At 34.6% G+C, this 27,576-nt stretch overlaps 2 protein-coding genes and 1 non-coding gene across 4 annotated transcripts; 2 read left to right on the forward strand and 1 right to left on the reverse strand.

The window, feature by feature from the left end:
* Nucleotides 1-6,358: 6,358 nt before the first annotated feature.
* Nucleotides 6,359-6,454, forward strand: LOC115978456. The gene has a single exon (XR_004088736.1). It is a non-coding gene; the product is annotated as a small nucleolar RNA Z102/R77 (small nucleolar RNA).
* Nucleotides 6,455-9,159: 2,705 nt separating this feature from the next.
* Nucleotides 9,160-17,514, forward strand: LOC115974614. 2 transcript variants are annotated; one of them, XM_031095037.1, is made up of 11 exons: nucleotides 9,160-9,858; nucleotides 10,279-10,370; nucleotides 10,515-10,708; nucleotides 12,461-12,500; nucleotides 13,303-13,384; nucleotides 13,541-13,618; nucleotides 13,739-13,864; nucleotides 14,479-14,600; nucleotides 16,259-16,298; nucleotides 16,558-16,635; nucleotides 17,178-17,514. In XM_031095037.1, the coding sequence occupies exons 1-11, from the start codon at nucleotides 9,533-9,535 to the stop codon at nucleotides 17,341-17,343; spliced, it is 1,344 nt and encodes a 447-aa protein (XP_030950897.1). In that variant the 5' UTR covers nucleotides 9,160-9,532; the 3' UTR covers nucleotides 17,344-17,514. The 2 variants fall into 2 exon arrangements, with proteins under 2 accessions (XP_030950897.1, XP_030950898.1); XM_031095038.1 differs by having other exon boundaries at nucleotides 16,561-16,635.
* Nucleotides 17,515-18,399: 885 nt separating this feature from the next.
* Nucleotides 18,400-24,518, reverse strand: LOC115974613 (O-fucosyltransferase 16). Its single transcript, XM_031095036.1, has 10 exons — nucleotides 24,130-24,518; nucleotides 23,972-24,022; nucleotides 23,774-23,864; nucleotides 23,436-23,512; nucleotides 22,893-22,981; nucleotides 22,574-22,757; nucleotides 21,538-21,719; nucleotides 20,827-20,929; nucleotides 19,603-19,934; nucleotides 18,400-19,520 (listed from the first exon to the last, which is right to left on the reverse strand). Exons 1-10 carry the CDS (start codon nucleotides 24,304-24,306, stop codon nucleotides 19,079-19,081), a joined length of 1,728 nt encoding a protein of 575 aa, XP_030950896.1. The 5' UTR covers nucleotides 24,307-24,518; the 3' UTR covers nucleotides 18,400-19,078.
* Between the last annotated feature and the right edge of the window lie 3,058 nt (nucleotides 24,519-27,576).

Raw genomic sequence — 27,576 nt, forward strand, 5'->3', positions numbered from 1 at the left:
AAATCGACTCTTTCAAACTTGAGATGTTAGTTTCCTAAATAGTTTAGAAACATTACTAACTAACAAAATTGTTTGAGGATTGGTGTTAGTTTGCAATTTTTCCCTGCAAATCAGAACTATACTGTTTGTGATAAGTTCAAGGCATACAGTGAAATCGACTCTTTCAAACTTGAAATGTTAGTTTCTTAAATAGTTTAGAAACGTTGCTAATTAACAAAATTGTTTGAGGATTGTTGTTAGTTTGCAATTTTTCCCTGGGAATCAAAACTATACTGTTTGTGATAAGTTCAAGGCATTGCTTTGCCTAAAAATAAAGAACTCTTGAACAGGAAGTCTAGAGTTACAGAATTTTTCATCCATTGTTTTCAGTGAATTCTTCGTCGACCATTGTTGGCTGTTGCAGAGTATGTGTATCCTATCCACCAATTCCGAGCTGAGAACATGGTGAAGATGAAAAAGCTGAAATGAAATTTCTTTAACAAAATGGCCATTGTTACCAGTGATCTATAATATCTAATTGGCCTAATCCGTACTGAGTACTGACATATCCTCCATGGTCTCCATTCATTTGGAGGACTTTAGTCCTTCAAATATACAGAATGAAAGTAGTATTACTAGTTGATTTTTGAGGATCCCCAGGCCACATTTCTTATTAGAACCAAAATGTTCTGCATCTCGCCAAAAATTTCATAATTGTTTGTTTTGACAATAGCAGCCAACCCTGTGAATGGAGCTAAACATTCATGGAGGTGGTGGTTTGATGTTTGTTAACAAAATTTAGCCACTTTTGTCCTTCGTTTTTTGTATTTTTTTTTGGTTTCTTGTTACACTGCTCAAAGATAAAGTCGAAGCATTCATCGAAGCTCTGTTGCTCTCATTGATGGGGATTATTGCCTAACAGTAAAATGTGGGGAAAAATGCATAAATGGTCTATTTGGAAGTCTCTTTTGTAAAGATAATGGCCTATATGGAAGTCTCCGAAAGCTCCCATTCAGAACCAAACCAAATGTTAGGTTCACATGTCCCCCTATACTTTTCCTCGTAAGAAAAGCCTCTCTGCAAAACAAGTGCAAATGAAAACAAATTACGTACCTCTTGAAAAGGAATGCGTTTATATCGCTCTAAAACTGAAAGAAAGTGCAGCCATCCATGGACGGAGGTAAACTTTGGCATTCGGGGGCAATGGCCCCCCCTAATTTTTTTTTCTTTTTTTAATATTAGTATATATATAGTTACTAATTTTAGTAATTTTGTTCTATAAAATTAGACTTTGCCCCCCCTTAATAATATCATTGATTCTTTTAAAAGTAATGTTATAGTTACAAACTCTTCTACAATATTTTTACAAACGGTTGAAGTTGTAAATTTTTATTGGTTTGCATCTAGACCTACCAATTATCTCACTTTTTTACTTACTAATAACCACTCATCATATCAATAATTTGTAAAATAAAAATTGTAACTCTAGCATTTTCCTCTTTCTAAAGGCCATAAAATAATTTATAGGTACAAGCCCAAAATAAATTAGCCTAACAACAAAAATTACCAATAGTAAAGCTAAAAACAATTAAGTTTAATCAACCAATTTTAACCAAAACAAACAAACCAACTCTTTAAAAAAATTTAAATAAAATAATTTTTTTCTTACCCAGTAACAATGCACACATCAAAAGCACAAAACAATAATAAATAGAAAATAGAAAATCCCTTAGTAATTAATTAAGCAATAGAGCTGGAGCTCAAAACTGCCACACATAACCAATAACAAAATTGTCCCCGCTAACTCTAAATCCTGGCTCCGTCTCTGCGGCTATCACAATCTAAAATTTGTTTTTACGTAGAGTACGTGTTTCTTGAAGTGACATTAAGCTTATCCAAACGCAGTCACAATTAAATTTCTTGCTTCCTCGTCCACCGGCAGAGATCCAAGTGTTTTTTTACACTTGTTCTGCCGTTTTGACTCGTACGTGGCACTCTTTTTCATCACGTATCTTTTAACACGTAAGCAAACCAACCAACCACGTAATTCAATTCAGCTTTATCCACAAGCTCATGGTCAACAGGTGTCTTGCCATGTCATCATAGAGCAAGTTGCTGACACGTGGTGAAACGAGGTGGAACATAAAGAAAAATGGTGGCTCTGGTCGGCAAGGCAAGAGGCGGAGTTTTAGTACAACACCATAACTTGGATTAGGACTTAGTAGCTAATAATTTTTTCCACATGGATAAACTTCACTTTCTGAGTTACTCATCCAAAAGAAAAGGGGAAAAAAAAAGGGTCCACTTTCAGAATCATGTCTCTTTGGCGTACTTTTATCTACAGCCACGTAATCACCAGCAAAGATTGCATTAAGAAATTATTTCTAATTTATATGATTTGCTTGATTAATACGTTACAACCCCACCCACAACCACAAGCTACAAGCCCATATGTTTTTTTCTTCCCCTTCTATTCCAGATAAAACAATGAAGGTAGTTGCAAGTGGCAAAAACTTAAAAAAAACCAAATTCTATCACAAAAATTATACTTTATCCAAAAGGAAGGAAAAAAATACAATCAAGAAACATTTATGAAAAAACAAAAAACAATATTTTGTGGGCATCAGCAAGCTTTGGTTTTTATGCACCCTATGGGCTAGAGCCTAAAATATCCTGGCCTACAAATCATCGGTGCTTTGTTTTTAATTAGTTATTACTTGCATAGGCACATAGCAAATAGATGACGAGCTGAAATTCGGTTTTTAAAATTTTTTTAAAAAATTCTGATAATTATCTTCTTAAGCTTTTGATATATTTCTTAAGAGAAATGATATGTCCACAATATTTTTACAACAAATTTTTAGTGGCAGGTTGTTACTGGTTGTTATTGTTGGGGCAAAAAAATAATCTTAGTGTTAGGTTCAAATTTGAACCAATAACAATTAACCACTTATAATTTGTTGTAAAAATGTTGTAGACGTAGCATCTCTCATTTTTTAAGAAATAAAATAAGAGATGGCATTTTACTATCAAGATTGATTGTTATTAGTTTTCATTTTAATTAAAAGAATGCAGTTGGAGTTGATGATTTATAGCATTTTTTTTTTTTTTTTTGCCAAATAAATATTAATTTATTAAGTAAAAGAGGATAAAGGAACTAGTCCAACTCATCTACATCACTACAACTACAAATTCAACATCAATGGGACAATGCAAGGTAGATGCTTCCCCATCTGTCATTCCTCATATACAAATGAGCACATGGACAAAGTAATTGGACTACCGACTACTCCTCCTTACTACTAGCAAGTAGCACCAATAATAAGTCCAATTATATAGAAATTTTATAATTTACAATCGTTGATAAGTAAACAATAAAAATAATTTTAATTTTTTATCTTAATAAATTACTATAGAAAAAAAAAATGAAAATCTTTTTGTCTCAAGCATGGGCTCTTACAAGCAGTGGCACTTTCATAAATCATAAGTATATTGTACATTAAAAGGGCTTGTTATTTGTTATTATTATTATTTCATAAGTAGATAGTGAGGAGGAGGGGAGATAGGATTTTTTTTTTTAATGGGAATATATCAAACTTTATTATGAATGAAAAGCAACAATTACATCAAGGAAAATAGCAAAAATTATCTTAAATCCAAATAGAAAAATCATCAATATCTAGAGTATTTTTAGCCAACAAATGAGTAAAGTGATTGTCTTGTCTATGTACATGGAAGATATGAATCCTACAAATAGGAACGGAACCACCCTTAGACTTGGGGGGAATTAGCCCCCTCCTAAATTGTTTTTTTTTTTTTTTTAAATATTACTCCCTCCGTCTTAATTTGTTTGTCATCTATTCTATTTTAGGATGCCCCAAAATATTGTCCTGTTTTTAAAAATAAAAGTCATTAATTTACTAATATTCCTATTATACCCTTACTTTATTTTCAAAGAGAAATGATATGTCTACAACATTTTTACAACAAATCCTAAGTGGCAAGTTGTTACTGGTTGTTATTATTAGGGCAAAAGAGTAATCTTAGTGTTAGTTTCAAATTTGAACCAATAACAACTAACCACTTGTGATTTGTTGTAAAAATGTTGTAGACGTAGTATCTCTCATTTTCAAAACTTTTTGAAAAGAAAACTAACAAATATTTAAAAAAATCAATCTAACTAGGGCATCTTTTCAGTTGCCTCATTAAGAATAGCTCTTTGAAAAAAAAAACTGATAAATTTATTTAAGGGTAGTTTTGTAAACTTATACATTTATATAAGGTAGACAAGACAATAAATGATGCTTTCTCAAAAAGTTTGACTTTTTAAACATGACAAACAAATTGGGACTGAGGGAGTATTATATATGTAAGGACACGTTTCGATCCACAACCCAAGAGGTTTGGACAATGGCCCAATGAGCCCAAATCAATAAATTTGTTAGAGAGTGAGCTAGTTATTGAACGTTCAATGAGTTAGAATGTAAATCACAATAGGCTAGTTGGTGTTAGAATGAGTAAGACAAATAGATTGAAAGAAAATTACTCCTTGGTTAGGTCCGAGGATGGTATGTTCTTATATATTTTTCTTAGACTTATACAAATATTCAAATTCTTGGTTACACAGTGATTTCTTTTCTAATTTTCTCATCCCCCCTGTAATGGAATCCTTCCCCTTTTATACTTCATTCCCTTCTTTCATCCCAGCCTTCCACATGTTGATTAGATTGTTAATTTCCTTGATACTTGTCTCATCAACACCTTCCTGAAATCTTTGTGGGTAGTTGGAAGGCTAGAAGTTACTGTTTAGGTATCATTTTCACATTAATGTGGCCAGTTGGTTAGATGCAAAGTATTCAATGTGATGGTAGCGGCTTTTTTCTCAGATATTTCTCAATTCTATATTGACTCACCTTTCTCTAAAGTTTATCCTCCCAAGCACAGTTGCCCACTACCAAGTACTTGATGGGTGATCGGACTTTAAGCTTCCACTTTGTTGGCCAAGGAGGGGTTGCTCCTCGGACAGCGTCACCTGTTTACTACGATCAGACCTCCTCCTCAGCCTAGTAATCTACTTGCCTTCACTAATACGTACTTGTCTTCGGGCTCTTTGACGTCCTCGGGTGCGGCCCACGACTCAATATCCTTATCTAAGCCCTTCATCCCTACAATATATATATATATATATATAAATATATATATATATATATATATATATATGTATTAATTTTAGCAATTTTGTTCTAGAAAATCACATTTTCTTTCCTTTTAAAAATATTATTGATTTTTTTAAGAGTAATGCTATACTCACAAAATTTTTTATAATATTTTTTTAAACTGTTCTAGTAGCAAATTCTTATTGATTTGCATATGGGCACACCACTCACATCATTTTTTTACTTACTAGTAACCACTTATCACATTAGTAATTTATAAAAAAAAAACTTGTAACTCTAACATTTTCCTCATTTTAGTAACCATAAAAAAATTTATAGATCTAAAATCTAAAACAAAATATACAAGCCAAAAAAAAAAAAACTCTAACAACAAAAATTACCAGTAAAACTAAAAACAAAATTAAGCTCGATTAACTAATTTTATCCAAAATAAATAACCCTGCTCTTTAAAAATTCTAATAAAAAATAATTTTGTTCTTACCCACCAAAAAAAAAAAAAAAAACCTCAGTAGCTAAGTAACAGAATCTGAGGTTGAAATCGGTGCACACAACTAATGATAAAACCTAGGGATGACAATTTTTCCCCGCCCCGCTTGACCCGCCCCTCCCCAATTCGACTCGTGCGGGTTTTCCCCATCCCGCAAAGGTGGTGGGGCGAGGATGGGGCGAGATTTTAGACCCGCACCACGGGGCGGGGCAAGGATGGGTTTACACTTTTTAGACCCACCCAGCCCCGGCTCGCCCCATCCTCGCCCCGCCTCGCATTAATAAGGGTTAAATTGTAATTTTATGGGTTAAATTGTAATTTTATCGTACCCTAAAACCCTACTATTTAAACAAAAATATCATCAGCTTATTTTATTCTACCTAACGTGGCTCTACCTCTTTTTTCTCTCTAGCAAAGTTGGAAATAAGGTACCAATTTTTACTTTTTTTGTCTTTATTAGAAACAAATTTATATACTTTGAATTGCTGATTTCATTCATGATTCATACGGTCTTTCTCAACTTACTTTTCATCATGAACATAATATAATTTTTTTTAATGAGGTATGAGTCTGTGGCTCTAAATATGTGTCTGTGTCATTGTTTTTGTAATTTTGTGTGGGCATTTGGCTGCATAACAACACTGCTTCTTTGTGCTTGTTAAAATCCATATCTATTTTACAAGCTGGGTTTTTGTTTTTTAATTTTTGGAAAACAAGATGATGAGGGTCAGGGATATGTTTCCTTATTGGTTTGATTGCCAATATGATGGCATCAATCATGTACTAGGCTACTAGCTCTAGCTGTTCATTCTCGTTCTCCACGCAAAAAATTATTTACAATTTAATTTTGTTTTATGTATTTTTATTAAAAAATATAAGGTACAGGTTTCTTTTTTGAAAGGGGTACAGGTTTGAGACTTTGTCCCATTCTCTATGAAATAGTCACAAAATGGGAGGAATTAACTAATGCATACTACTGACTACTTAGTATAAAGGAGATTTGTTTTAGTGTTTTTTAGGCCAATGAAATATGAATACCCATTTGTGTATGTGCTGCGGGTGCTATGATTTTTAATTTAATTGTTTAACGACGTTGCTAAATATATTTTAATTGTTTAACAACGTTACCAAGGAGATTTGTTTTAATTTTTTTTTTCGTTCCCATTATTTTATATTATCTTTGTTGGATAAATATAGACCCAAGATATAAGATTGAATTGTTAGAATATTATTTTCCAATAATTTATGGTGATGAAGCTGATAATGAAATTCAAAGGGTTAGAGATATTTGTTATGAAATGATTCGTGACTATAGTTCTGGGAGAATGGATAGGGAAGGTACTCGTGGCCCTTGTGTGGGAGAGGATCTGCAAGTTGATGACTCCCTTATAGACTCTGAAAGATATCTTAGTTAGAAAAAAAGGGGGTGGGAATATTAAATTGGAGTTAAAACATTACCTTGAGGATGATTTAATGCCAAGAACTGTGGATTTTGATATTTTGGCATGGTGGAAATCTAATGGGCCAAAGTATCCTATTTTGTAACGTATTGGATATCCTTGCCATTCCAGTGTCAACTGTTGCCTCAGAGTCATCATTTAGCACAAGTGGTCGATTGTTAAGTCCACATCACAGTAAACTTCATCAAAAGACTGTGGAGGCATTAATGTGTGCTCAAAATTGGTTATGGGCTGAAATTAATGGTAATTAAATTTACTAGTTTAATTATGCAATGATTTATGTTGCTGCATTCTTTATTATATTTTTCAATTGTTTGATTGAATTTATTTTATCTTTTTTTTAGGTTCTTCATCTACCATAGATGGAATTGAAGATAAATTCCAAAATATCCTGGATGATTATGATGATGAAGAAGAAAGTGGTTTCACAATGATGGAAGAAAGTGGAGATTCTTTTTGAAGAACTAGACAATTTTTATTTTGTTATGTATTAGGAGTTTGGATTATTTTATTGTGTCATACTATGAGATTTTTGTTGTGATATTGTCTTGTTAAACATTTAGATAATATTATTTAGTTTTTGCTAAAAATTAGTTTGATTTGATAGGATAAATTTATTTATAATTTCAAGTATATTTTTATTATTGAAACATGTCATTTTATTTGAAAAAATGGTAATAGTTGTAGGGAAATTAATAAGAAATAAAGTTTTACGGTGTAGGGCGGGTCTTTGCGGGGCCTTAAGGGGCGGGGATGGGGCAAGAAATTTTCCCCGATATGCGGGGCGGGGCGGGGATGGGGCAAGAAAAATCCATGCGGGGCGGGGGTGAAGATCTCATCCTTCGGCCCCGCCCCGCCCTATTGCCATCCCTAATAAAACCGCCCCTTAATTCAAAGTTCTGACTCTGACTATGTGTACAAAACTCATACATAGAGGACAACATCCCATAAGCAATTGGGCCGGACAATTGAAGCAAGAAAATGGGAAAGATCACATTAAAGCTTGGGAAATAATGAGATAGGATTTGACATCACAAAGGATGTTTTTTACTACCACCACTTAACTAAGTTAATTTTATTTTTTTTAAAGAAGAAATCTGAGTTCAACTTAAACCCAAGTAATTAAAAAAAAAAAAAAAAGAAGAATGTTATTTAATCTGCAAATTTATCCTCTAGTAGTAACTGTTTTGAACTATTTATGGCAAGTTGCAAAATTGAGAGTCTATTTGTTACCGTTATTTAAATAACAGTTTTTAGTGTTTAAACAATATTACATTTATTTTTACACTTTTTTTTAAACCAAATTTTTTATCCACATGTATTTCCAAAAAAATATAAACAACGTTACTAAAAATCTCTTATCAAACAAGCTCTGAAACTCCATAGAACTCTCATTTTTAGATTAAGGGTCCGTTTGGTTGGAAGAATGGAAAAGTAGGAGGATGAAAAATTGTGAAATGATGGAAAAATGAGAGAATAGAAAATATTTGGTTTTCCCTTTTGTGTGTTTCGTTGGAAGGGTGGAAAAAAGGGAGGGTGGAAAACTCTTTTGTTTAGTTGAAGAGAAAAATGGAATGATGGAAAATGTCATTTATATAAATTGACTATTATACCCTTATTACATAATATGTAAGAAATAAAGTGAGGGGTAGGTGAGAGGATATTTGTGTAAAATGCATTTCTTAGCATTTTTCTCTTCTCATTTTCCTCCCAAATTTGGGAGGATAAAAGAAGTGGGCCTAGGAGGGAAAACTTTCTCTCCTATTTTCTGTCTCTCTTATTTTCCTTTATCAACCAAACAGTAAAAAACAACATTTTTCACCATATTTTCCTCTCTCTATTTTCTATCCACCCCGTTTTCATCAAAACCAAACACACCCTAAAATTCTAACTTCCTATCATTCCAACCCAGCAAGGAAGGAAAGAAGAGAATAGAATAGAAGAAATGACAGTTTTAACGGGACACGTGGCATAGCCAATGATTCATAAATAAATGAACACAAAAGAGGGCCCCTCAAACTGCTCACGTGTAAGATTAAATCCCGGGATTCGCAGCACAGCACCATGTGGCCAAACACAAACACAAACACCAGCATAAACACAACACCTTTCCGATCCGATCGCTTCTCTCTCTAACTGACTTCAAAGTTCAAAATACTTCAAAACTCTCAACTCCTCACTGTCAAATGTACCAAGATTCCCCCGAATTTCTCTCTTCCACTCCCATTCGTCGTTTTTTTCGTTTTCCTAATTTCTAAAACAAAAACAAAGGTCTCCTTTGTTGCTCTTAACTTCAACTCCACTAAAAACTCAATACTTGTAATTCAAAACCATTACGCATTGGTAAAACCACTTTGAGTTTTTTGCTAGGGTTTATCTTTTGCTCTCGATGGCATTTTCGTGAAAAAGAGCAAGAAGAAAGGAAATCAATGGCGGCAAGTCCAGGAGGCTTTACGGCTCAGCTAAATTTCAAGCTGGGACGACGACCTGGTGGTTATCCGATGCGTAACCAGCTTGGGTTGGACTTGGAGGTGAGGAAGCGGAGGAGGCTAAGAGTCGAGGCCTCTAGTGACCGAATCGGGACGAGTCGAATCAGCTGTTGCTGCTCTGACCCGGTGGTGCCGATCCGGAGATCAAGCGGGTCGGGTAAGAGCATGGAGAAGTCCGAAGATTGGCGGTTCGATCAGAAGAAAAGTTCTCACAGTCACAGAGTCCGAGTCCATGCCTCCCCTGCATTGCCTTTCGCTTCTCCTCAGTACTCTCTCTCTCTCTCTCTCTCTCATATGTATCTACACACTCAAACTCACACACACTTATATATATATATATATATATATATATCTATGAATGTAGAAGTGAATTGTTCTTATTAACCAGTTCTGTTAGATTCATCTTGCACCGACTTTTCTAATAAGACACAAAGCCTCTCGTTATTCAATTCTTTGCTATGGAATTGGATTTCACACTTTTTTTTTGAGTCCTTTCGAAATCACTGGGTCAATGGAAAGGAAATGGTTAAAATTTTTTGAAAATGATTACTAAGAAAACTGAATTTATATTGAAAGTGCTTAAGAAACAAAGATTTTTGTTTTGTTAAAGCATTTCTATATGTTCACTCCTTGTACTTGGTAGCACCAAACAAGGTCTTGATTAATGACATTGATCATGTATGCAGATCGCCCTTTGTTTCGAAAAAGGAAAAAATCTACCCCCGATGTACCCCGAGAAATTCTGGTCCGCAATCTCGTGACACTCCTCCAAGAAGAGGTAATTTGCAATGCATTCACAATGTTAGTCTCTAATGTATTGTAGTTGGTCATGCTAATGTTGAAGATACAGATGAAAATATCGTTTATGTTGCCTTTTGATTTGAGAATAATAATAAAGCATGTTGTGTTCACTAATGTGTAGACACTGGTATTGCGAACGAGAAGGACTGGGGCATCAGCTTATTAAACGAAAATGTTATTGAGTCCGGAACTAATGAAGATGGAAGTACTTGGTATCAAGAAAGTGGGGAAGACTTGGGCGAAAATGGATACAGATGTAGATGGACAAGGATGGGTGGTCAATCACATGATGGTTCCTCTGAATGGAAAGAAACGGTACAGAAATCATTTTATTATATGTATGATTATTATTGACTTGGAGTGAAGCTAAATGGAAACATTTCTTTGTGAAGTATTTCGTGTAATTGGCATCACTAATCCATTTTTTAGGCACTTAAAAATTCTTATATGAGCAAAATTTAGGTACAATGAAACACAAAATATATGGCATCAGTATATTAGGTTATCCAATTAAATTCAAATACATGGTTTTGTTGACCAATGAAACACAAACAATGTTTTATTTTCCAAGAACAATTAAATTCAATACAACTATGTTTTTGGATTTTATTAGGGAACCTAATTTATTGTACCTAAGTTTTATACTTCTTGTATTTATATTGGCAAGAAGGCAATTAAATAAATTTTGACTTACTAATGATTTACTGAGCCTTACCTCTTGATATTTTAAGACAAAAATGTCTAAAGCTGCCTCACAAGCTTCTAGCCTTTGATAAAAGTGTTGAATTCTGTTGTTAAATGTCGACTAAATCTAGAAAGGTAAACAAGAAGCTGCCTATAACGATGAGAGAACATGGTAAACTCTTAAAATGAAAGATTATGTAGCTCATTGCATATGTTACATATTTTACTCTAGTTGAAACCTGAAAGCTCAATGTTATAAAAGCACTTTGGGAATCTCAAGGTGAAATCTGATTTTAAAATTTCTATGCAAGAAGCGGTTGATGTTGCATCTGTAATCTGATTAATGATCAAATTAGATGATCATTAATCACCTGTATGATTAATGATCATCTAATTTGCAAGAAAAAATTCTTGGCAGAGACGATCGATATAGATTGACGACTATGAGGGTTTTTTTTTTTTGGTTGTTGTTGAAAGCCTTGGGTTTAGACATAATGAGGATAAAAATATGTTGGAGAATAGGCAGGCAAAAGTGATGCCTTTCTCTGGAGTGTTATGTGACTAATACATATCGAAATCCAAACAAATTTGAAGCAAATTGTTGAATTAATACTGCCATAAAATTTGTAAATAGTGGATGAGTTCTGGGAATTTTCAATGCACATTTTTTGTGCACTTCAGAAAATATTGACATGACAAAGTGTATACATGATATATTATCATGATTTATCTGACAGATGATGAAGCTAAATCTATGAGTTAGCTTTGATGTGGCCATGAAATTATCATTTTCTCAAATATTGTTGAAGCCTGATCACAATTCACAACTTACGGTTTATGTAGCAGTGTAGCCTCAAATTATTAATGTATTAGTATATAGTATATACCAATGTATGATTATGTTGTCCTAGGATGACACGAACTTTCTTGAAAACAGTGCTAGTATTACTAGCACATTATCTTTGAAAAAATCACATGAAATTTCAAATTTAAAGTGAATAGTTTTATCATGTTCTCATGCTTTGGAAGTTGAAAATGAGATTTGGTTAGCATACTTTTAACTTCGAACATATCTTTCCATTGACTTCAAAATTATTTAAATTACTAGTACTATTATCTTTATCTACTAGTTCTATAAATTTTTTATATTGAGATGCATTTAATTTACTTAAAAGTTAAAATTACTGGTAATGCCTTCTCTTCTTCCAAAATTATTTCATAACTTAGGAGTCTATTTTGAGTGATCTTTCACTTTTCAAATTGCTGCCGAGTCTATGATTTATTGTCTACTTTTAGTTAACAGATGACATCTTTTTTTTATAACCTCACAAAGTATCATCCCAGGTGCATGCATTTAATTGGATTTATTGATCTCATTGACAGTGGTGGGAGAAAAGCGACTGGACCGGATACAAAGAGCTAGGTACTTGCTTGCCTTTACTAGACCAGCTGGTTATCACTGTGGATCAGTAGAAAATTCGAGTTAGTTTTTGATGCTATAGCACATGTTTTGGAAAAATTCGTGTGAAGCTATTATTTTGAGATTAGAACTTACGGATCTGAACTGAGCTGCTGCCTGATAGTAATAAAGTGTGAAAGATTGCACCCTTCCAGATCTTTATATAAGTTCTAAATGTAGTGAGTTATGATTTCATCCAAGTAAATCTGTCCATTTCTATTGATAATTTTGCAATGTCATCTTCCACGTCTCTAGTAATATTTAATTGGGACAAGTAGCCTCCAGTCATCATAGATTTCCAGGGATGACATGTGTATATCATGCCTGTTTATCTTGAAACCTGAAATTTTCTGAAAATTTACTATAAATAGTATTAGTATTACAACATAAAAAAAACTAAAATCACTTCTAGAAACATATAAGTATGACTCAAATTCTCTATATCATGTGTCTTGTTTGTACAAAAGATGGCTCTATATATTACCGTGGCAATTGATATAAGATATTGTAATTTGACTGAGTTATATGATTTAAGCAATACTTCAATCCTTGTCTATCCATGTCTGTTAACTATCCACTTATTCCACTATGGCAAATTCATCTATATTTGAGTAAATGCAATGACAATTGTTCCCAACACACTCAGTTCCAAGTACTGTTTGTGTAATTAAATCTAGAGCTGTCATTCAACGCTGTCTGTTTTCAATATTTTGGCTAATCTGAATCTATTATATGTGCATTCATTCAATTCTATATCTTCTCATAGGTGTAGAGAAATCTGGTAGAAATGGTGAAGGGGATTCATGGTGGGAAACTTGGCAAGAAAATCTTCATCAAGATGAATGGAGGTTTTTATCAGTCTTCCTGTCCTTAAACAAAACAAAAGAGGAAAAAAAATCAACAGCTTGATTTTTTATCTAGCATATTCAAAATATTGTAACTTTCCTGTTTGCTCCACTTCAATTGATATAAAAAGTCAATAACTCATGATTTTGACATTGCAGTAATCTAGCAATGATAGAGAGGAGTGCACAGAAACAAGCAAAATCTGGCACTGAAAATGCTGGATGGTATGAGAAGTGGTAAGCAAATGTATTCCAATGCACAATAATGGGATTTGTATGCATTGGTTGTATATCTGAGCGAACAATGACCTATTGTATATTCATAATATATTGATGATACATCTAATGTGGATATAGGTGGGAGAAATATGATGCTAAAGGCTGGACTGAGAAAAAAGCTTATAAATATGGAAGACTAAATGAACAGTCATGGTGGGAGAAGTGGGGAGAGCAGTATGATGGAAGAGGATCTGTTCTCAAATGGTCTTTATTCCTCCTTTCATATCACTTTGAACTTAAATGTGCTTTGTGCAAATTCCTTCCTCTCTGGACATTAATGTAGTTCATATGTTCTTTAATTTGACTGTGGAATACATGATTCAGATTTTTCCTGAAATCACTTTAATGTTAGATTGATGATGATACTGAGTAATGGGTCAGGGAAAAAAGTATTCAGGAAGTTCCAGAATTTCATATTTCAAAAGGAGAACTGTGGCACAGTATATGCAGCAACAAGTTTCTGTACTGATAAACATGAAGCTGCCTTACATTGGCAGAAAATTAATTGTCTCCCCTTTTAATAGTATATAGACTATGGTTATATAATATACTGCAGTAATTCCCATAGAAACAAAGACAGACCTCGTTATGTGTAGAAAATTTAACGGAGGATAAATGAGGCTTTCATTTGTATTTCCCATCTCTTTATTTGAAACTGTGCTATGGGGTTTGGGAAGAAGATTTAACCATATACACAAAGTTTGGATTTTTCTATGTATTGTGTTTAATACAGTCTGAGCTTCCCATTTGATTCTCTCTCTCTCTCTCTCTCTCTCTCTCTCTCTCTCTCTCTCTCTCTCTCTCTCTAACCTCCTCAGGACTGATAAATGGGCTGAGACATTACTTGGGACCAAATGGGGAGACAAGTGGGAAGATAAGTTCTTTGCTGGCATAGGTTCACGGCAAGGGGAGACATGGCATGTGACTCCCGGTGGGGATCGTAAGTGTAATCCTTGTATTCTCTGGTGATAATGTTTATTTTCTATATTTACCTATCAAAAAAAAAATCTATATCACGTTTGCCCGGTAGACATTTATCTGTAATCATCTGGGGTCGTTCAACATATTCTTTGATATTCCTTTTATGCTATTTTAGATTTCTTATGCTGCAACAATTATCCATTTCTGTTCATTCAAAATTTTGTACAGAATTTCTTTTTCTTTCTAGTTGTTCTTTATTTCTAGTAAATTCTTTTTATATCACACATGTGCAAGGGGGTTTCCTTTTTTTCCCCCCTCCAAAAAAAAAAAATGGTCCTGTGCATTAATTTTTTTAGGCATATTCAAAACATAAACCACGACAATATCTGAAAAGGTGTGTGTCTCATGTCACTGAGCTTGAAATGGCCACCAGAGCAGAGAAACTGCGTTTCAGAGTCTCAGACCCTGAAATATCTTTAGAGTAAAATCAGTTAATGGAATGATGTTGGTCATACCTTTAGGCTTTCTGAGACTAAAACCCTTTCACTGACTGAGGGAAATAGATGGACTGACGATTAAAGTATCTTTGGAGAAAAATTTTAAGAGAATCATGTAGTCCTTACACATACACTCTCTTAGCATCATTTTACCTGTGGACCACCAGTTTTCACACTGCTGCCTCCACAAGAATGCCTTCATTTATAGATGAAGAGAGTTACCTGCACGGTTATATAGTGGCAATCACAAATTGGAGATGCATAAGGGTACTTATGTTATTACTTTCATAATGGGAGTATTGTTGATATAAAGGATAAAAGGACCCATGTGTAAGAGGTGTGGAGAGTCGGTGGATCATCTTTTGCTTCATTGTCCCTTAGCTTGTGAGTTGTGGTCGTTGGTGTTTTGTTTGTTTGGGCTGCATTGGGTTATGCCACTTAAGGTTATTGAGTTGTTTGAATCTTGGCAAGGTAAATTTGGGCAGCATCGCAATATAGATTTTTGGAGACTTGTGCCGCACTATTTGATGTGGTGTATTTGGAGGGAAAGAAATGCTCACTGTTTTGAGGGATGTGAACGGTCCTTGCTAGAGATTAAGTCCTTTTTCTTACACACTCCTTGTTTGGAGTGTGGCCTTGTCGCATTTTTCTTGTTTTTCACTTCCTCCTTTACTTGATCATTGTAATTTTGGTTCTTGATTTTTGCCCCCACAGTACATCCCCAATGTACTCGGGTTGGCTATTTTGTTTCTTAATAAAAATTTTCGTTATCTATCAAAAAAAAAAGGTTAAATTGTAATGCCAGTCATTTTATGAGCCATGAATGGTCAATCCTGTCTTTCAAAATGTTGAAGTATATTTCTACAGTTGTGGCAATCAAATTAATGTGGGACTACTAATTTCTATTTTGTTTTCATTATTGATTTATGAACAAGAAACGATACCGTGCTTAAGGGGTCTACCCTTTAAAAAAGCATGAAAAACTGAATTTTACGATTCTTTCGAGTTATGAAGGACAGGATTGATGGAGGCCTCAGTTGTTCTTTTGCCTAGGATTTGTAATAAGTTAATTCCTTGTCAGTCATTTAGATTTTTCATATTTGATTTTACCTGCATAACTGTGAGGTATGGTGTAGTAAGAATTTTTTTTAAAATTTTTTATTTGTCTTTTCTTTTGCAGGTTGGTCAAGAACATGGGGGGAAGAACACTTTGGAAACGGGTATGGATATCAAGCTGTTAAATCAGTTTATTAATCCAGCAAAGCTCCTCTCATAATAGATAGTAGTTTAACAATGAGATGATTTTTGAATAGAGCTATATTCAGATTATTTCAAATTTTACTGCATCTGAAGTTAATGGTTAAATCTTCATTCTTTTATCTTTAATATATTTGTGAAGTTTAAGTATAGTATGAACTCACTTGTACATATTCGTTTTTTGCAATCTCTTTTGGATGCTAATATGGCTTTTCCCTGTAGCAGTAAAGTGCATAAATACGGGAAGAGCACAACAGGTGAAAGCTGGGATATTGTTGTGGATGAGGAAACCTATTATGAGTATGAATATTCTTGACTATTAAATTTGTCTTTATATGCATTTAATTATTTAAATGCGACTAGCCCAAGTAATTGTGAGGATTAAAATAAAGATAGGTAACTTGCATTTTAAACCGTATAGCTTAAAGGTGTTTCAAATTAAACTCTTAACCTTTTAAAAAAAAAAAAAATTCAAACCATAAACTTGTTATGTGTGAATCCATAAATGGAAAATGTTTAAACAAAATTACGTGTGTGACTTGGAGTGAAATAATGTTCATGTACAATAGGCACATTTATTTAAATAACCATACAATGTCGTTTTGTCTACACATTTTTTATTAACAACTTGAGGGTCAATGAGTTTCTAGTTTGAAGTAAACTTTTTAAAGTCTAAGGTTTGATTTGAAACTTCTAAATGTGGGATTTATTTTTGAAAAATCACTGTATTTTTTCCAATAAATATTTATTCTAGTATTTATTCCTTAGGTGAATGTGACCTTCATAGAAGAAAAAGGGTTTTAGTTAAATTTAATTTTGATGTGTTGTCTCTTTTGATGAAGGGCTGAACCTCATTATGGTTGGGCGGATGTTGTGGGTGATTCAAGCCAGTTACTTTCAATTGAACCTCGAGAAAGGCCTCCTGGTGTATACCCAAATCTAGACTTTGGGTCATCTCCACCACCTCCATCTGATGACTCACCAGAAGATTTGCCTCCTTCACAATGAAGAGAGCTGATTTTTGGCCTCATACTTCAGTTAGATGGTTTGGTTTATTCAACTTCAGTGATATTTCTCTTACGTAGTAAAATATATATATTGGTTGAAAAGTTGAAACTCTTATAAGAAAATTGTGAATTGCTCTTTAAATTAATTCATTCTTTCCATTGTTGATGCTTCCATTTCTTCCATTTTGGACCTGGTTCTTCTACATTTTGGGCATTGTTTACTTAGTGAGTAAATCTTAGAAAGACACGTGTTGGTATCAGTGTTGTTTTTTCGGTTTCTTGTTAAAGTATCTGGCAACTGATGTTCAGACATTGAGGGTATGGAAATGAGGTCTGCCATTAGAAATTCGCTTATATATTCCAAGTAAAAGATCCTTTCAGAAGAGCCAGAACGAATAATTTAGAGAGCCATATATCATCACCAAGATCATCAGAAATGTCGTTTATATTCATCTGCAGATATGTCCTCAAGAGTAATATCAGTGGCACAGCAGCTATTTTTTTTTATAAGTAATGATGCTTCATTGAAACAAATGAGGAACCAAAAAACACAGGCAGTGTAATAAGGAACCAGCAAAGCAGCACAACACAGTGCGTACTTGTATCTTGATCAAAAATCTGTTTGCTTCTATTTTGGTGTACTGGAAGCTTTAGTGAGGGAAATGCCACTTTGTTTTTGCACCAATTTACTAAAACCAAAACACAAACTTAATGAGCACACTGGGAGTAATACTTCTTCCTCCTACAAAATATAATAATAGGCCTCTCATATGATTATCGAGTCTCACCATGATCCCTATATGTGGATCCCTTACATCCTGTAGCCCTTCTTGTTGCTCTGGTAGGTTGGAATGGAACGGGGCAGACTGCAGCTTGGTTGTCCAAGAGCTTTTTAGCACGTTTGGCATTCCTCTCCAAGGGGCTTTTCAATCGAGAGGATGTTACACCATGCCCTCAGCGGGAGGGGTTGTGTACTCGTGTCACGAAAGAGCGAGCCCTGACTGTTTAGTAAGCAGGTTCTTCTGCATCTTATCTACAACCCCTCTTCATTAACACATTAAAGACTAAAGCAAAATATAATATATACAACAATAGACCACAAAAGTCAATTGCATCTGAACTCAAGCTTGATTAATCTCTTTCAAAAATACTTGACGTGATTTTACATTTTTACATAGTTTACAGCCTCCTTCAATGACTGCCCCTCTCTTCATACAAGGAACCAACAGCCTAGATTGACATGAGAAGGAGATGATGTAATTTCCATCACCTAAGAAGATAATATGACCAAAAAAGGAAAAGAAAATTAACAAGGAAAAACGAGAGAACAAAGCTACATCAACTCTTTCCCATTTGGAAATGACTAGGATCCATAAACAACGATTTCCCTTGTTAAAAGCAATAAGCAGTTCAATAATTTGATTTATCTAGCAAACCTTCAAAAAATAATTCTCGACTCCAGCACCCATTCTTCCCCCTTCTTGCATCTTCCTTGTGCCTGTTTTGCTGCATAGACTAAAAGCCCATGTATGTCTCCATCTTCAACATTTGAGATCCATTCCATCCAACGACTTCCAGTAGTGTGCTCCTGAGGTTGAAATTTTATAAATAGCTCACTGTCATGACTAAATTGTGGAATACACTTTTCTTTCCCCATGGTTTTATGTACAGGATGGCATATATGCACACCATGGTCAAAAGGTCTTGGCCTAAAGCATTGGTTAGAAATAGCTTAGTTAGTCTGATAGCATCTCTTCCAATTCACCATAATCAGAGGATGCTCCATCATAATCCAAAACAGTTCCATTGAAGAGACCCTTCTCTAGGGACACATTCAGATCATAATCATCCGTATCAGGCCATTCTGGCTCATCATCAGCGTTCTGATCATCAATTATTACATCATCTTTTCTTGGGGCATCATAACCCTTGCCATATTTTCTCGGTCCTGAATCTTTCTTTGCCTTGGCCTGAGAATCTTCACATATGCAGGTAGATGGGTTCTCATGAAACTCACCCCTGCCTGGCCTCACTTCATTTGGCTCCCCCATGAAACCTCTCTGATTAGTACGAACTCCAGCGGCAAATGCTTCCCAAGTCATGTTACTTTTGCTTAAGAACAATCGATATAGTTTTTTAGCATTTGGACGAATGGTAGGCTTGTGTCCAAAATACCTCCTACAAGAAAGGAAGGTAAAATGAAACAACAAATCAAACAGAAAAGAGAAGGTGGGAGGGAATGGAAAGAAATAAGACATACCTTCTTCCAGCTAATATTTTAGCCATATTACCATTGTTGTTGGTAACAAATACATCACTCTCATCACAAACTATAAAGTCAAGTGCAGCCATGCGAGAAGAAAATGAAGAAAATGGTTCCAACTCCTCCTTGGTGGCTATAGTCTCTTTTGAATAGAAATTAGGGAACAGTGCTTTTAGGGGTGCCAATGTCTCTTCCCCTCCATAAACTTCCCCAGATGCCACATAAATATGGACATCACTGCCATATCCCAGTGCTCTCAGCATCAGACCTACTTCTTCTGGTGTGAGTGGACATTTTCCATGCCTCCTTTCCTTATCAGGATTACTAATCTGTGAATCAATCCAAAAAGTCTCAGATGTGCTTCATAAACTCTAGATCAGTGTTAAATACATGCAGTCAGAGCCAAATCAAATTCACATAAATATTTATATAGGTATGCAGGGAAGTGTCTTTCTATCATCTTCTCTCTATTTTAAAGACAATCACGTGTGCATGTGCACACATTTTCTATGTTGGGAGGCTGCTATGCTGAATAAGGCCTCCATCAAATATATGTTTTCTCTCTTTTCTATATCATACACACAGACAACCCACATCCCCTCCCCCTTTTTAAAGTCTGAATGTCTCGTGTCAGACTCAGAAACTCTAAAATATTGTGATGCAGGACAAAAACCAAAACAGATGCAACAAAATTGAAAATACAGAAAATAAAAGATGGATAACCTAGGAGCTGGCAACTAGTCTTGCTTGGAGTGCACTTAGTAAGAGACAACAAATCTAGGAGATAACATCTGGGGTTGGCTGGAGTCAGCCCCAACCCATTGGAAAATTTACAAGAATTTTTATTAATCAATCAGACTGTAAATAGTCTCAATAAAAGTACAATACTATGCTTATATAGACCATGACTTAATCCTAACTCTAATTGACATAGGAAAACCATAATTCTAAATGACTTGGGAAATCTCATTTATTGAAATACAGAAAATTTGACTCTAGGTAATTAAATAAGATAGTAATAACCTAGTTTTCTAATAAAACCTAAAATAAAAGCCAACCGACCAATAACTTCTAAAATTACATAAAACTTTTTTTAAAATAATAAAAAAATTCCCCGCTTCCAGTTTCATATTAAGTTTCAGGTTTTCATTTTTCATCTCTAAAACATGGAAGATCAGGTTTAGCTTAGAGAAATTCTAAAGGAGAATAGTTGAGCTTTACATGTAAAGTTTTCCACCTCCTTCGTATTGCACCCAGCTCTTTCTTTTCCTTGTCTCCTCCACCATAATAACATCCTGAGAATGCAAGCATATCAGGTTCAAACCTGTGACAACAAAGATCCGGTTGGGTCAGGACACACTCAAAATTAGTGTCCAAACTGGCAGATTCTAGAATGTAAAAGGCCTTGCTTGCCCAGTATAATGCAAAATATGCAATAAAAATCTATTTTCCACAAAATGCAGTCAAGCTCATCATGATCAATCCAATTCATATCACTCAAAAACACTACACCTTACTGTCAGAATTCAAATTATACCCTTGAATGGCTATGCTGTTGTATATCCACGTTAAAAGAAAATGGAGGACTATGTTCTTAAGCTTATATATGCAAATATTGTGCAACCATTTTTGTGTGTGCATATTCATAAATGTACATGAACTTGTGTAAATGCGCATGTCTGTACACGCACAGACGTAGAAGCACACGTGCATGTAAATGACAATCTATTCCAATGTCTGGTGGAGATGACCATCAACATGAAAGTTTGAACATAGGCTCAAAACCATGCTCGCACATTGGCATTAATATAAAAGGTACAAGAATTGCAGAGAACAAACGCCAGTGACATTAATTGCCAAACATGACTCAATACTCCAATTAAACCATAGTAGTAATCAGAGATATAGAGGTTCAAAGACCAACCAGATTACCTCAGATGCAATGCAATATAATGTTTGCTTTTCAATCTCATTCGATGGACCAATTTTTCACCCATTTCAAGTATTGGATCAGTAAATTTTAGAGCATGGTAGTTAACTCTACATCTCAACTTTTGCAAATCTGTATCCAACTTGTTTGCGAGTCTGTAATCAAACTTAGTCAGCTGAACAGCCTGTCATGGAATAAAGACCAGTAAGTGTCCTTTTTTGGAATAAACAGATGCATATTCAAGGTAGAACATGAGTCTGTGCCACAAAATCAACAGTGATCAAAACTGAGGGTGTGGGATTGAGCAGTTCATCAATATTTATCCATAATAAGTAGTTTATACCCATACCCCACCCAACCCATTTATTCAGGGTTGAAGCCCACCCACCACCACTCTCACTGACCTTTATTATTCTTACCATATAGGCTACCTTTTTCTCCCAATTTTTTGGTGGAAAATCCACCAAATACTGCCGCAAGAGGGGATTATTATGGTAGGACTGCTACAGGCAGATTTCTTATTACATAATCTGGAGGGAACAAACGGACAGGTGAGCTGTGGGGAAAAGGTAAATCAAGGTTTAAGTCATGGTTATGATCAGTTAGTGTAGGTTGTAGGTTCAACTGCTTAAGCTTGGAATGATGGATGGCATGGTTTTTAATTTATAATAAAAAGAGTCAAGCCCATAGCTTTTTTATGTATTGGATATTTTCCCAAACACATACCTGATCTACATACTTGGTTTTGACTTGACAAGGATAATATTGTTTGTCATTTGTCATAAGGATATTTATTTTGAGCCAGAAAAAAAAAAAAAAAAAAAAAAAAAAAAAAAGGATGTTAATTGTGATAGTGGAACTAATATCCATGGGGAAAAGGTCATCATTTTACAAAGGCATAGGGTTAAAAGGTACAACTGACATAGTGGCACTAATTGGCTGTCAAATGGTGGAACTGAACTTGAGATTTTAGGGCTTGTTGAAAGCCATAAGAGTATACAAGCAATCAGAAGAAGTGTCAAAGAAATGAAAACTTACATGCCTTTTCAAGAGAACAGGTAATACACGATTGTGATAGCATCTTTCACTACACTTCCTTGGAACACGCATGGTGGGCATACTAATTTTTTTCTTTCCCTTTCTTGGGAGCTGCTTAATGATTTTAACGTCTTTTGACAGATATGATATAAACTGATCAACATCAAAGATCTCTGAAAAGTTACTGCACAAGACAAAGTAAGAAATTTGTTATTGGTAGCAGTGTTGGAAGTGAATGCATATAGGTGTTCCGAATAGGTAGCTAAATGTAAATATGAATTTCAAATTTCAAATTTAAGTTGCAGTCTCCATTACGGACCTAGAATCTTTCCAAAATGACTTTTGGTCCAGCTTCGGAATAACAAGAGTAGCATTTAATATGCGAGCAGCAACAACAGCGTCTGTAATCTGCCAAAGGTAGGTATAGTAAGCTTGGTACAACAGTAATCAAATCAATCAAATATTTAGTAAGCAAGAAACAGCATAGCAACAAAACACTGGTTTGATCATTGAAATTTGAAGATATATCATGACAAAGTATTTGCTGGATCCCAGAACCACACACAATATAATTGCAGTGAACAGTCAATAGTAAAGCAGTTATCCTATAGATGTGCTCTGAACATAATATATGTATCACAAATCTTCATTCATTAAATTCTGCTAAGTTTACACATTATTAGATTGCTAAAAAGCCAGAATTCCTCTAATAATTACATTTTATCTTCCCATGCTATAAAATGTTAGCAGGGTCGCTTCAACTTTGTTGAGTACTAGTTCAAGTTTTCAGCTATTTCTGAAAGTATTTTTACAACCCTTTTTCTTACATCTAAAAGACTAAAATACTGTACAAGAAAATTACCCCAGTTCTTTGTTGATTCAATCCTCCACTGGTTGCTATCGCCAAGTACCGATTGGTATGTGTTACAGCTTCAACTTCTGAAATTAAAATTTTAAAGTAATCACAGTTAAACAAAAACCCAGCATTCTACAAAACCCAGTCAATTTTTTTTTATACATATTTTAATCAGAAGCTTAGTAATAAGTAACAAGACATACTAGTTAAAACCACGTGATGATATCATGATACTGATTATACTAATCAGAGACGAGACAAAACCCTAGCTATCGAAACCTAAAAAAGAATTTCCAAAACCAAGAGAAAAGGTTAAGTTGCAGCAGAGTAATACTAGTACGCACTTGGAAATTTGCTGCTGGCATTGCTGCATCCACGGTAGAATTTGGAATTTTTTGAAGTCCAAATATCACGATCCGATTTCATCCCTCGTTTCTAATTTCCCCAAATTTTCAACAAAATCAAAGTGAGCAGAAATCAAACTAAACCTTCCTTTAGCAACAAAACAAAAATTCAAAAATTCAAAAAAAAAAAACCCTAACCGGAACGCGAAACTTTGGAACTCCAACCGCATCGTTCTCATCAACCTTGTTCTAAAAAAAAAATCCATACTCAAAATTAATTCAGATATATATATATATATATATATGTATAGTTTTATATAATTCAGAGATAGAGGAAAACGTGTGAGAGAGAGTACGGTGGGGGAATGTTGGAGGAGACGGTGACGGAGTTGATCGGAATCGAGAGGCGTAGGGGCGAGGAAGGAGAGGAAAGCAAAGAGGATAAGAAGAACACCGGAGACGGCGGAGATTAAAGGAATTACAAGGCGTAGACGGTTGTAATAGTGGTGGCGCCGCCTCTGAAATTGAGCCATTCTCTCTCTCTCTCTCTCTCTCTCTACGTTGCTTTGCTTATCTGTTAAAAGTTCATTCAGCCCATTTCCAAACAAGCTGAAATTTACACATATATAGGGAGTGTCTGAAAAGAGGCACTTTAGAATAAGAGAAGATAGAGTGCTACAGCGAAAACAGAGAACGCGGTTTCCGCTGTGGATATCAAAATGTATGAGAGAGAGATATATATATATATATATATATATCGTTTTTCACTCACACTCGAATCATCATATTCATGAATTGATGCAGAGCAGTGTGCACCGTCCGATCTTTGTTTTTATTTAAAAGTCACCTGGGAACGAACCCAGATCTGGGGGACTGTAGTGTGGCCTGGCCTGTGGTGTTGGTGTTTGGTCTCCCACTTTCTGTCCCTCACTCTTGTTTTTTTATACAAGATAAAATACATACAACACCACGATCCACGAAGTTTGGCCTCATGTGAGCCAGACTCCCAGAACATTTCAAAAATGACTAATTTAATCTTATAAAGGGTAGAAAAATGAGTAACGTTTGAAGCGAAATTTGTTAATTTTGAAATATCTTTAATCTGACTGACTGTCATTAGTAAAATAAAAATAAGAATCGAAAGAGTTTCAACTTATAACATCTATTCTTGATGATAACTCTTTCATCAGACAAAGAAACTAATCGGTTTTTTATATAGGCGGAGGTTGAATCCCAGATCTCTTATTGAATCATAACAAATTTTACCAGTTAATTTAATTGAAACCCACGTCATTAGTCAAAATTAGGTGGTGTTGAATCTATTTTTACCCATTTATAAGATAATCTTTGCTATCATGTGCAATACATGTGCTTCTTTTGTCTACATTTCCAAGTGGCTATGGTTAGTACTTAGGGTGAGACCTGAGAGGTTTAATTAGCAAGCTTTTAGTGTGAGTTTGGGTTGCACTTAAAAATTAAAATTATTTCACTATTCAGTTTATTTTTTCTACTATTTATGGGTCTCATTATACTTTTTGGCATTATTCATGGGCTCTACTATACTATTTCAACTAAATTTTATCTTTATTTACAGTACTTTCAACAATAATTTTTCAATTTCAGTAAAATAAACGGTATCTAAACTCACCCCTAATCCCAAACTCTATCTGGCTTTGGATGTTTTCATTTTCATGGTCTAGAACTAAGTAGAGGAGGGGTTACTGATAAGTGATTATCAATCTTTTGTTGGGTCTTTTTGGATAGCTAGCTCAATACACGTGTGCATTACAGATGAGTGGGGTTTTTTCTTTTTTTCTCTTTTTTAAATAAAACAAACAACGTGACTTTTATGCTGTTTTTTGATAAGCGACTTTTATGCTGTTTGGGTAAATATAATGATGGAGGAATTTAAACCTCAAATAGAGATAGTATTGGACGAGCATTACTCAATAAGTAGTCTATCTTATTCAATTGTCCTTTTCTCAAACTAGAATCACTTCAATGCTAAGAGATTTGATTCTCCATGTTTGCGAAATTGAAGAGCGCAACCATGGAAAAGTAGCCAAAAAGGTTTTAGCTTGTTGACAGTAAAGATTTCTTGCTTGTTACTCAAATTATTATGTTCATGTGTCACCTATATAAGCAAGGTATCAATGTAACACCAAAATCAAATCATTGAACATAAATATTTCAATCTTCACCTAGTACAACTGTTACAACAATACACCTTATCTTATGTGCCTAGTCTTTTTGTATTAGACTTTGGATAAATAAGGAAGAGATATATTTTAACTATTCAAGTAAACTGGTTTGGATGATTAATTAGATTAATTTGGATTAGAATTATTTTATTGATAGATTATGGGAAGTTATTATTTATCTTTATTTATTTGGAATTATCTCTTTTGTAAATTTAGATGTTGACAATAAATAAAGAACGTTCATGAATTTATAAATTACAGATTGTTAGCTGATTTAACTTAGAGGTATGAACTCCTTCAAAATAGTTCATTTATTTGAAGGCCTTGGTTCCCTCTAAGCAACTAATAACATTTTTGTGTATGTAATTATTTAGTACTAGACCCTACCACCTTAGTTATCCCTCAACGTAACTTTTTTCCCAAAGACTAACCAACAGCAAACAACATACAACATGTATGTCAATTTTTAAATTTATTTATAAGAAATCACAAATTTTTTTCAGATACTCATCCTAATAAAATTTGATTTTAACGTGAAAAAAAGAAGAAGCATTTTACACTTATTCAAAACCAAACGTAATTTCATTCAGCACAATTATTTCTAATAAAAATTTCCGTATAACGCCAAATACATTAAAAATAAAAAATAAAAAAAATTTTAGAAAATGAATGCATTCACGAAATAAAATTACCAAACACATCCTTAAATTTGTAAATTATTTGAATGCATTTTCACACGTGAGTGTGAAGGAACGAATAGATATGTTACGAGAGAATTTAATGAATTATAAAGAATTAAAGTAGTATTCTCTTAGCATGTTTTGGACGTTTATAAAAAAAATTAAAAAAAAAAGTATTTTTTATATATTTACTTTGTATTTATGTAATTTGTTGAAACCACTTGGTGGAACGTTGAAAGAGGAATCAAAGCAACTTGTGTTCTTTTGTATTTATTTAAGGCTGTGTTTGTTTCATGTAAGTGATTTTCCGGAAAATACTTATTTTCCGGAAATGCTATTTTCCGGAAAGGAAAATATTTTTAAGTGTTTGGTTGCATTACGGAAAATGTTGTGAAAAATATTTTCTGGTGTTTGATTGTATGGATGAAAATGTTATTTTCCTACAAACTCCGCCAAACTCACGGCAGCAAACTCCGGCAATTAAAAGCCACAACCACCAAAACACCGCCTCCCCAACAACACCAAAAATCAAAATCATACAGAACACCAAAACACAAATAAAACCCAGAAAAAAAAAATCATATTCCGGTCAAATTGAGAGAAGAAGGAAGAGAGGGAGGACGATCGGTTTTGGGGTGCGACCATCGCGATCGGGGACGACGAATCGGTGCTGCGACTGCGGCGATCAGGGACGACGAATCTGGGTTCGCGATCGTGGACGACGAAGGGTGCGATTCGAATGGCGACGGCGCGATCTCGAGATCGACGCTTCGCGAGATCGCGCCGTCGATCGCGATCAACGGCGCGAGATCGCGATCGACGCGTCGCGAGATCGCGCCGTCGATCGCGATCTCGATCGAAGGCGAGATCGCGATCAACTGCGCGATCTCGCGACGGCGCGATCTTCGCGCAGGTGCGTTTG

The sequence above is a fragment of the Quercus lobata genome, chromosome 2 (genome assembly GCF_001633185.2).
Source record: "Quercus lobata isolate SW786 chromosome 2, ValleyOak3.0 Primary Assembly, whole genome shotgun sequence".
NCBI classification, from domain to species: domain Eukaryota; kingdom Viridiplantae; phylum Streptophyta; class Magnoliopsida; order Fagales; family Fagaceae; genus Quercus; species Quercus lobata.

Bases quoted from the DNA above. Each gene is read 5' to 3' on its own strand.
- LOC115974614 (XM_031095037.1), top strand. From the start codon at position 9,533: ATGGCGGCAAGTCCAGGAGGCTTTACGGCTCAGCTAAATTTCAAGCTG. The intron at 10,709-12,460 runs GTACAGAAATCA...TCTCATTGACAG, and splicing joins CCTCTGAATGGAAAGAAACG to TGGTGGGAGAAAAGCGACTG. The intron at 12,501-13,302 runs GTACTTGCTTGC...ATCTTCTCATAG, and splicing joins GACCGGATACAAAGAGCTAG to GTGTAGAGAAATCTGGTAGA.
- LOC115974613 (XM_031095036.1), bottom strand. From the start codon at position 24,306: ATGGCTCAATTTCAGAGGCGGCGCCACCACTATTACAACCGTCTACGC. The intron at 21,720-22,573 runs GTAAGTTTTCAT...ATTCCATGACAG, and splicing joins CTGTTCTCTTGAAAAGGCAT to GCTGTTCAGCTGACTAAGTT. The intron at 19,521-19,602 runs GTATGTCTTATT...CCTTTCTTGTAG, and splicing joins AAAATATTAGCTGGAAGAAG to GAGGTATTTTGGACACAAGC.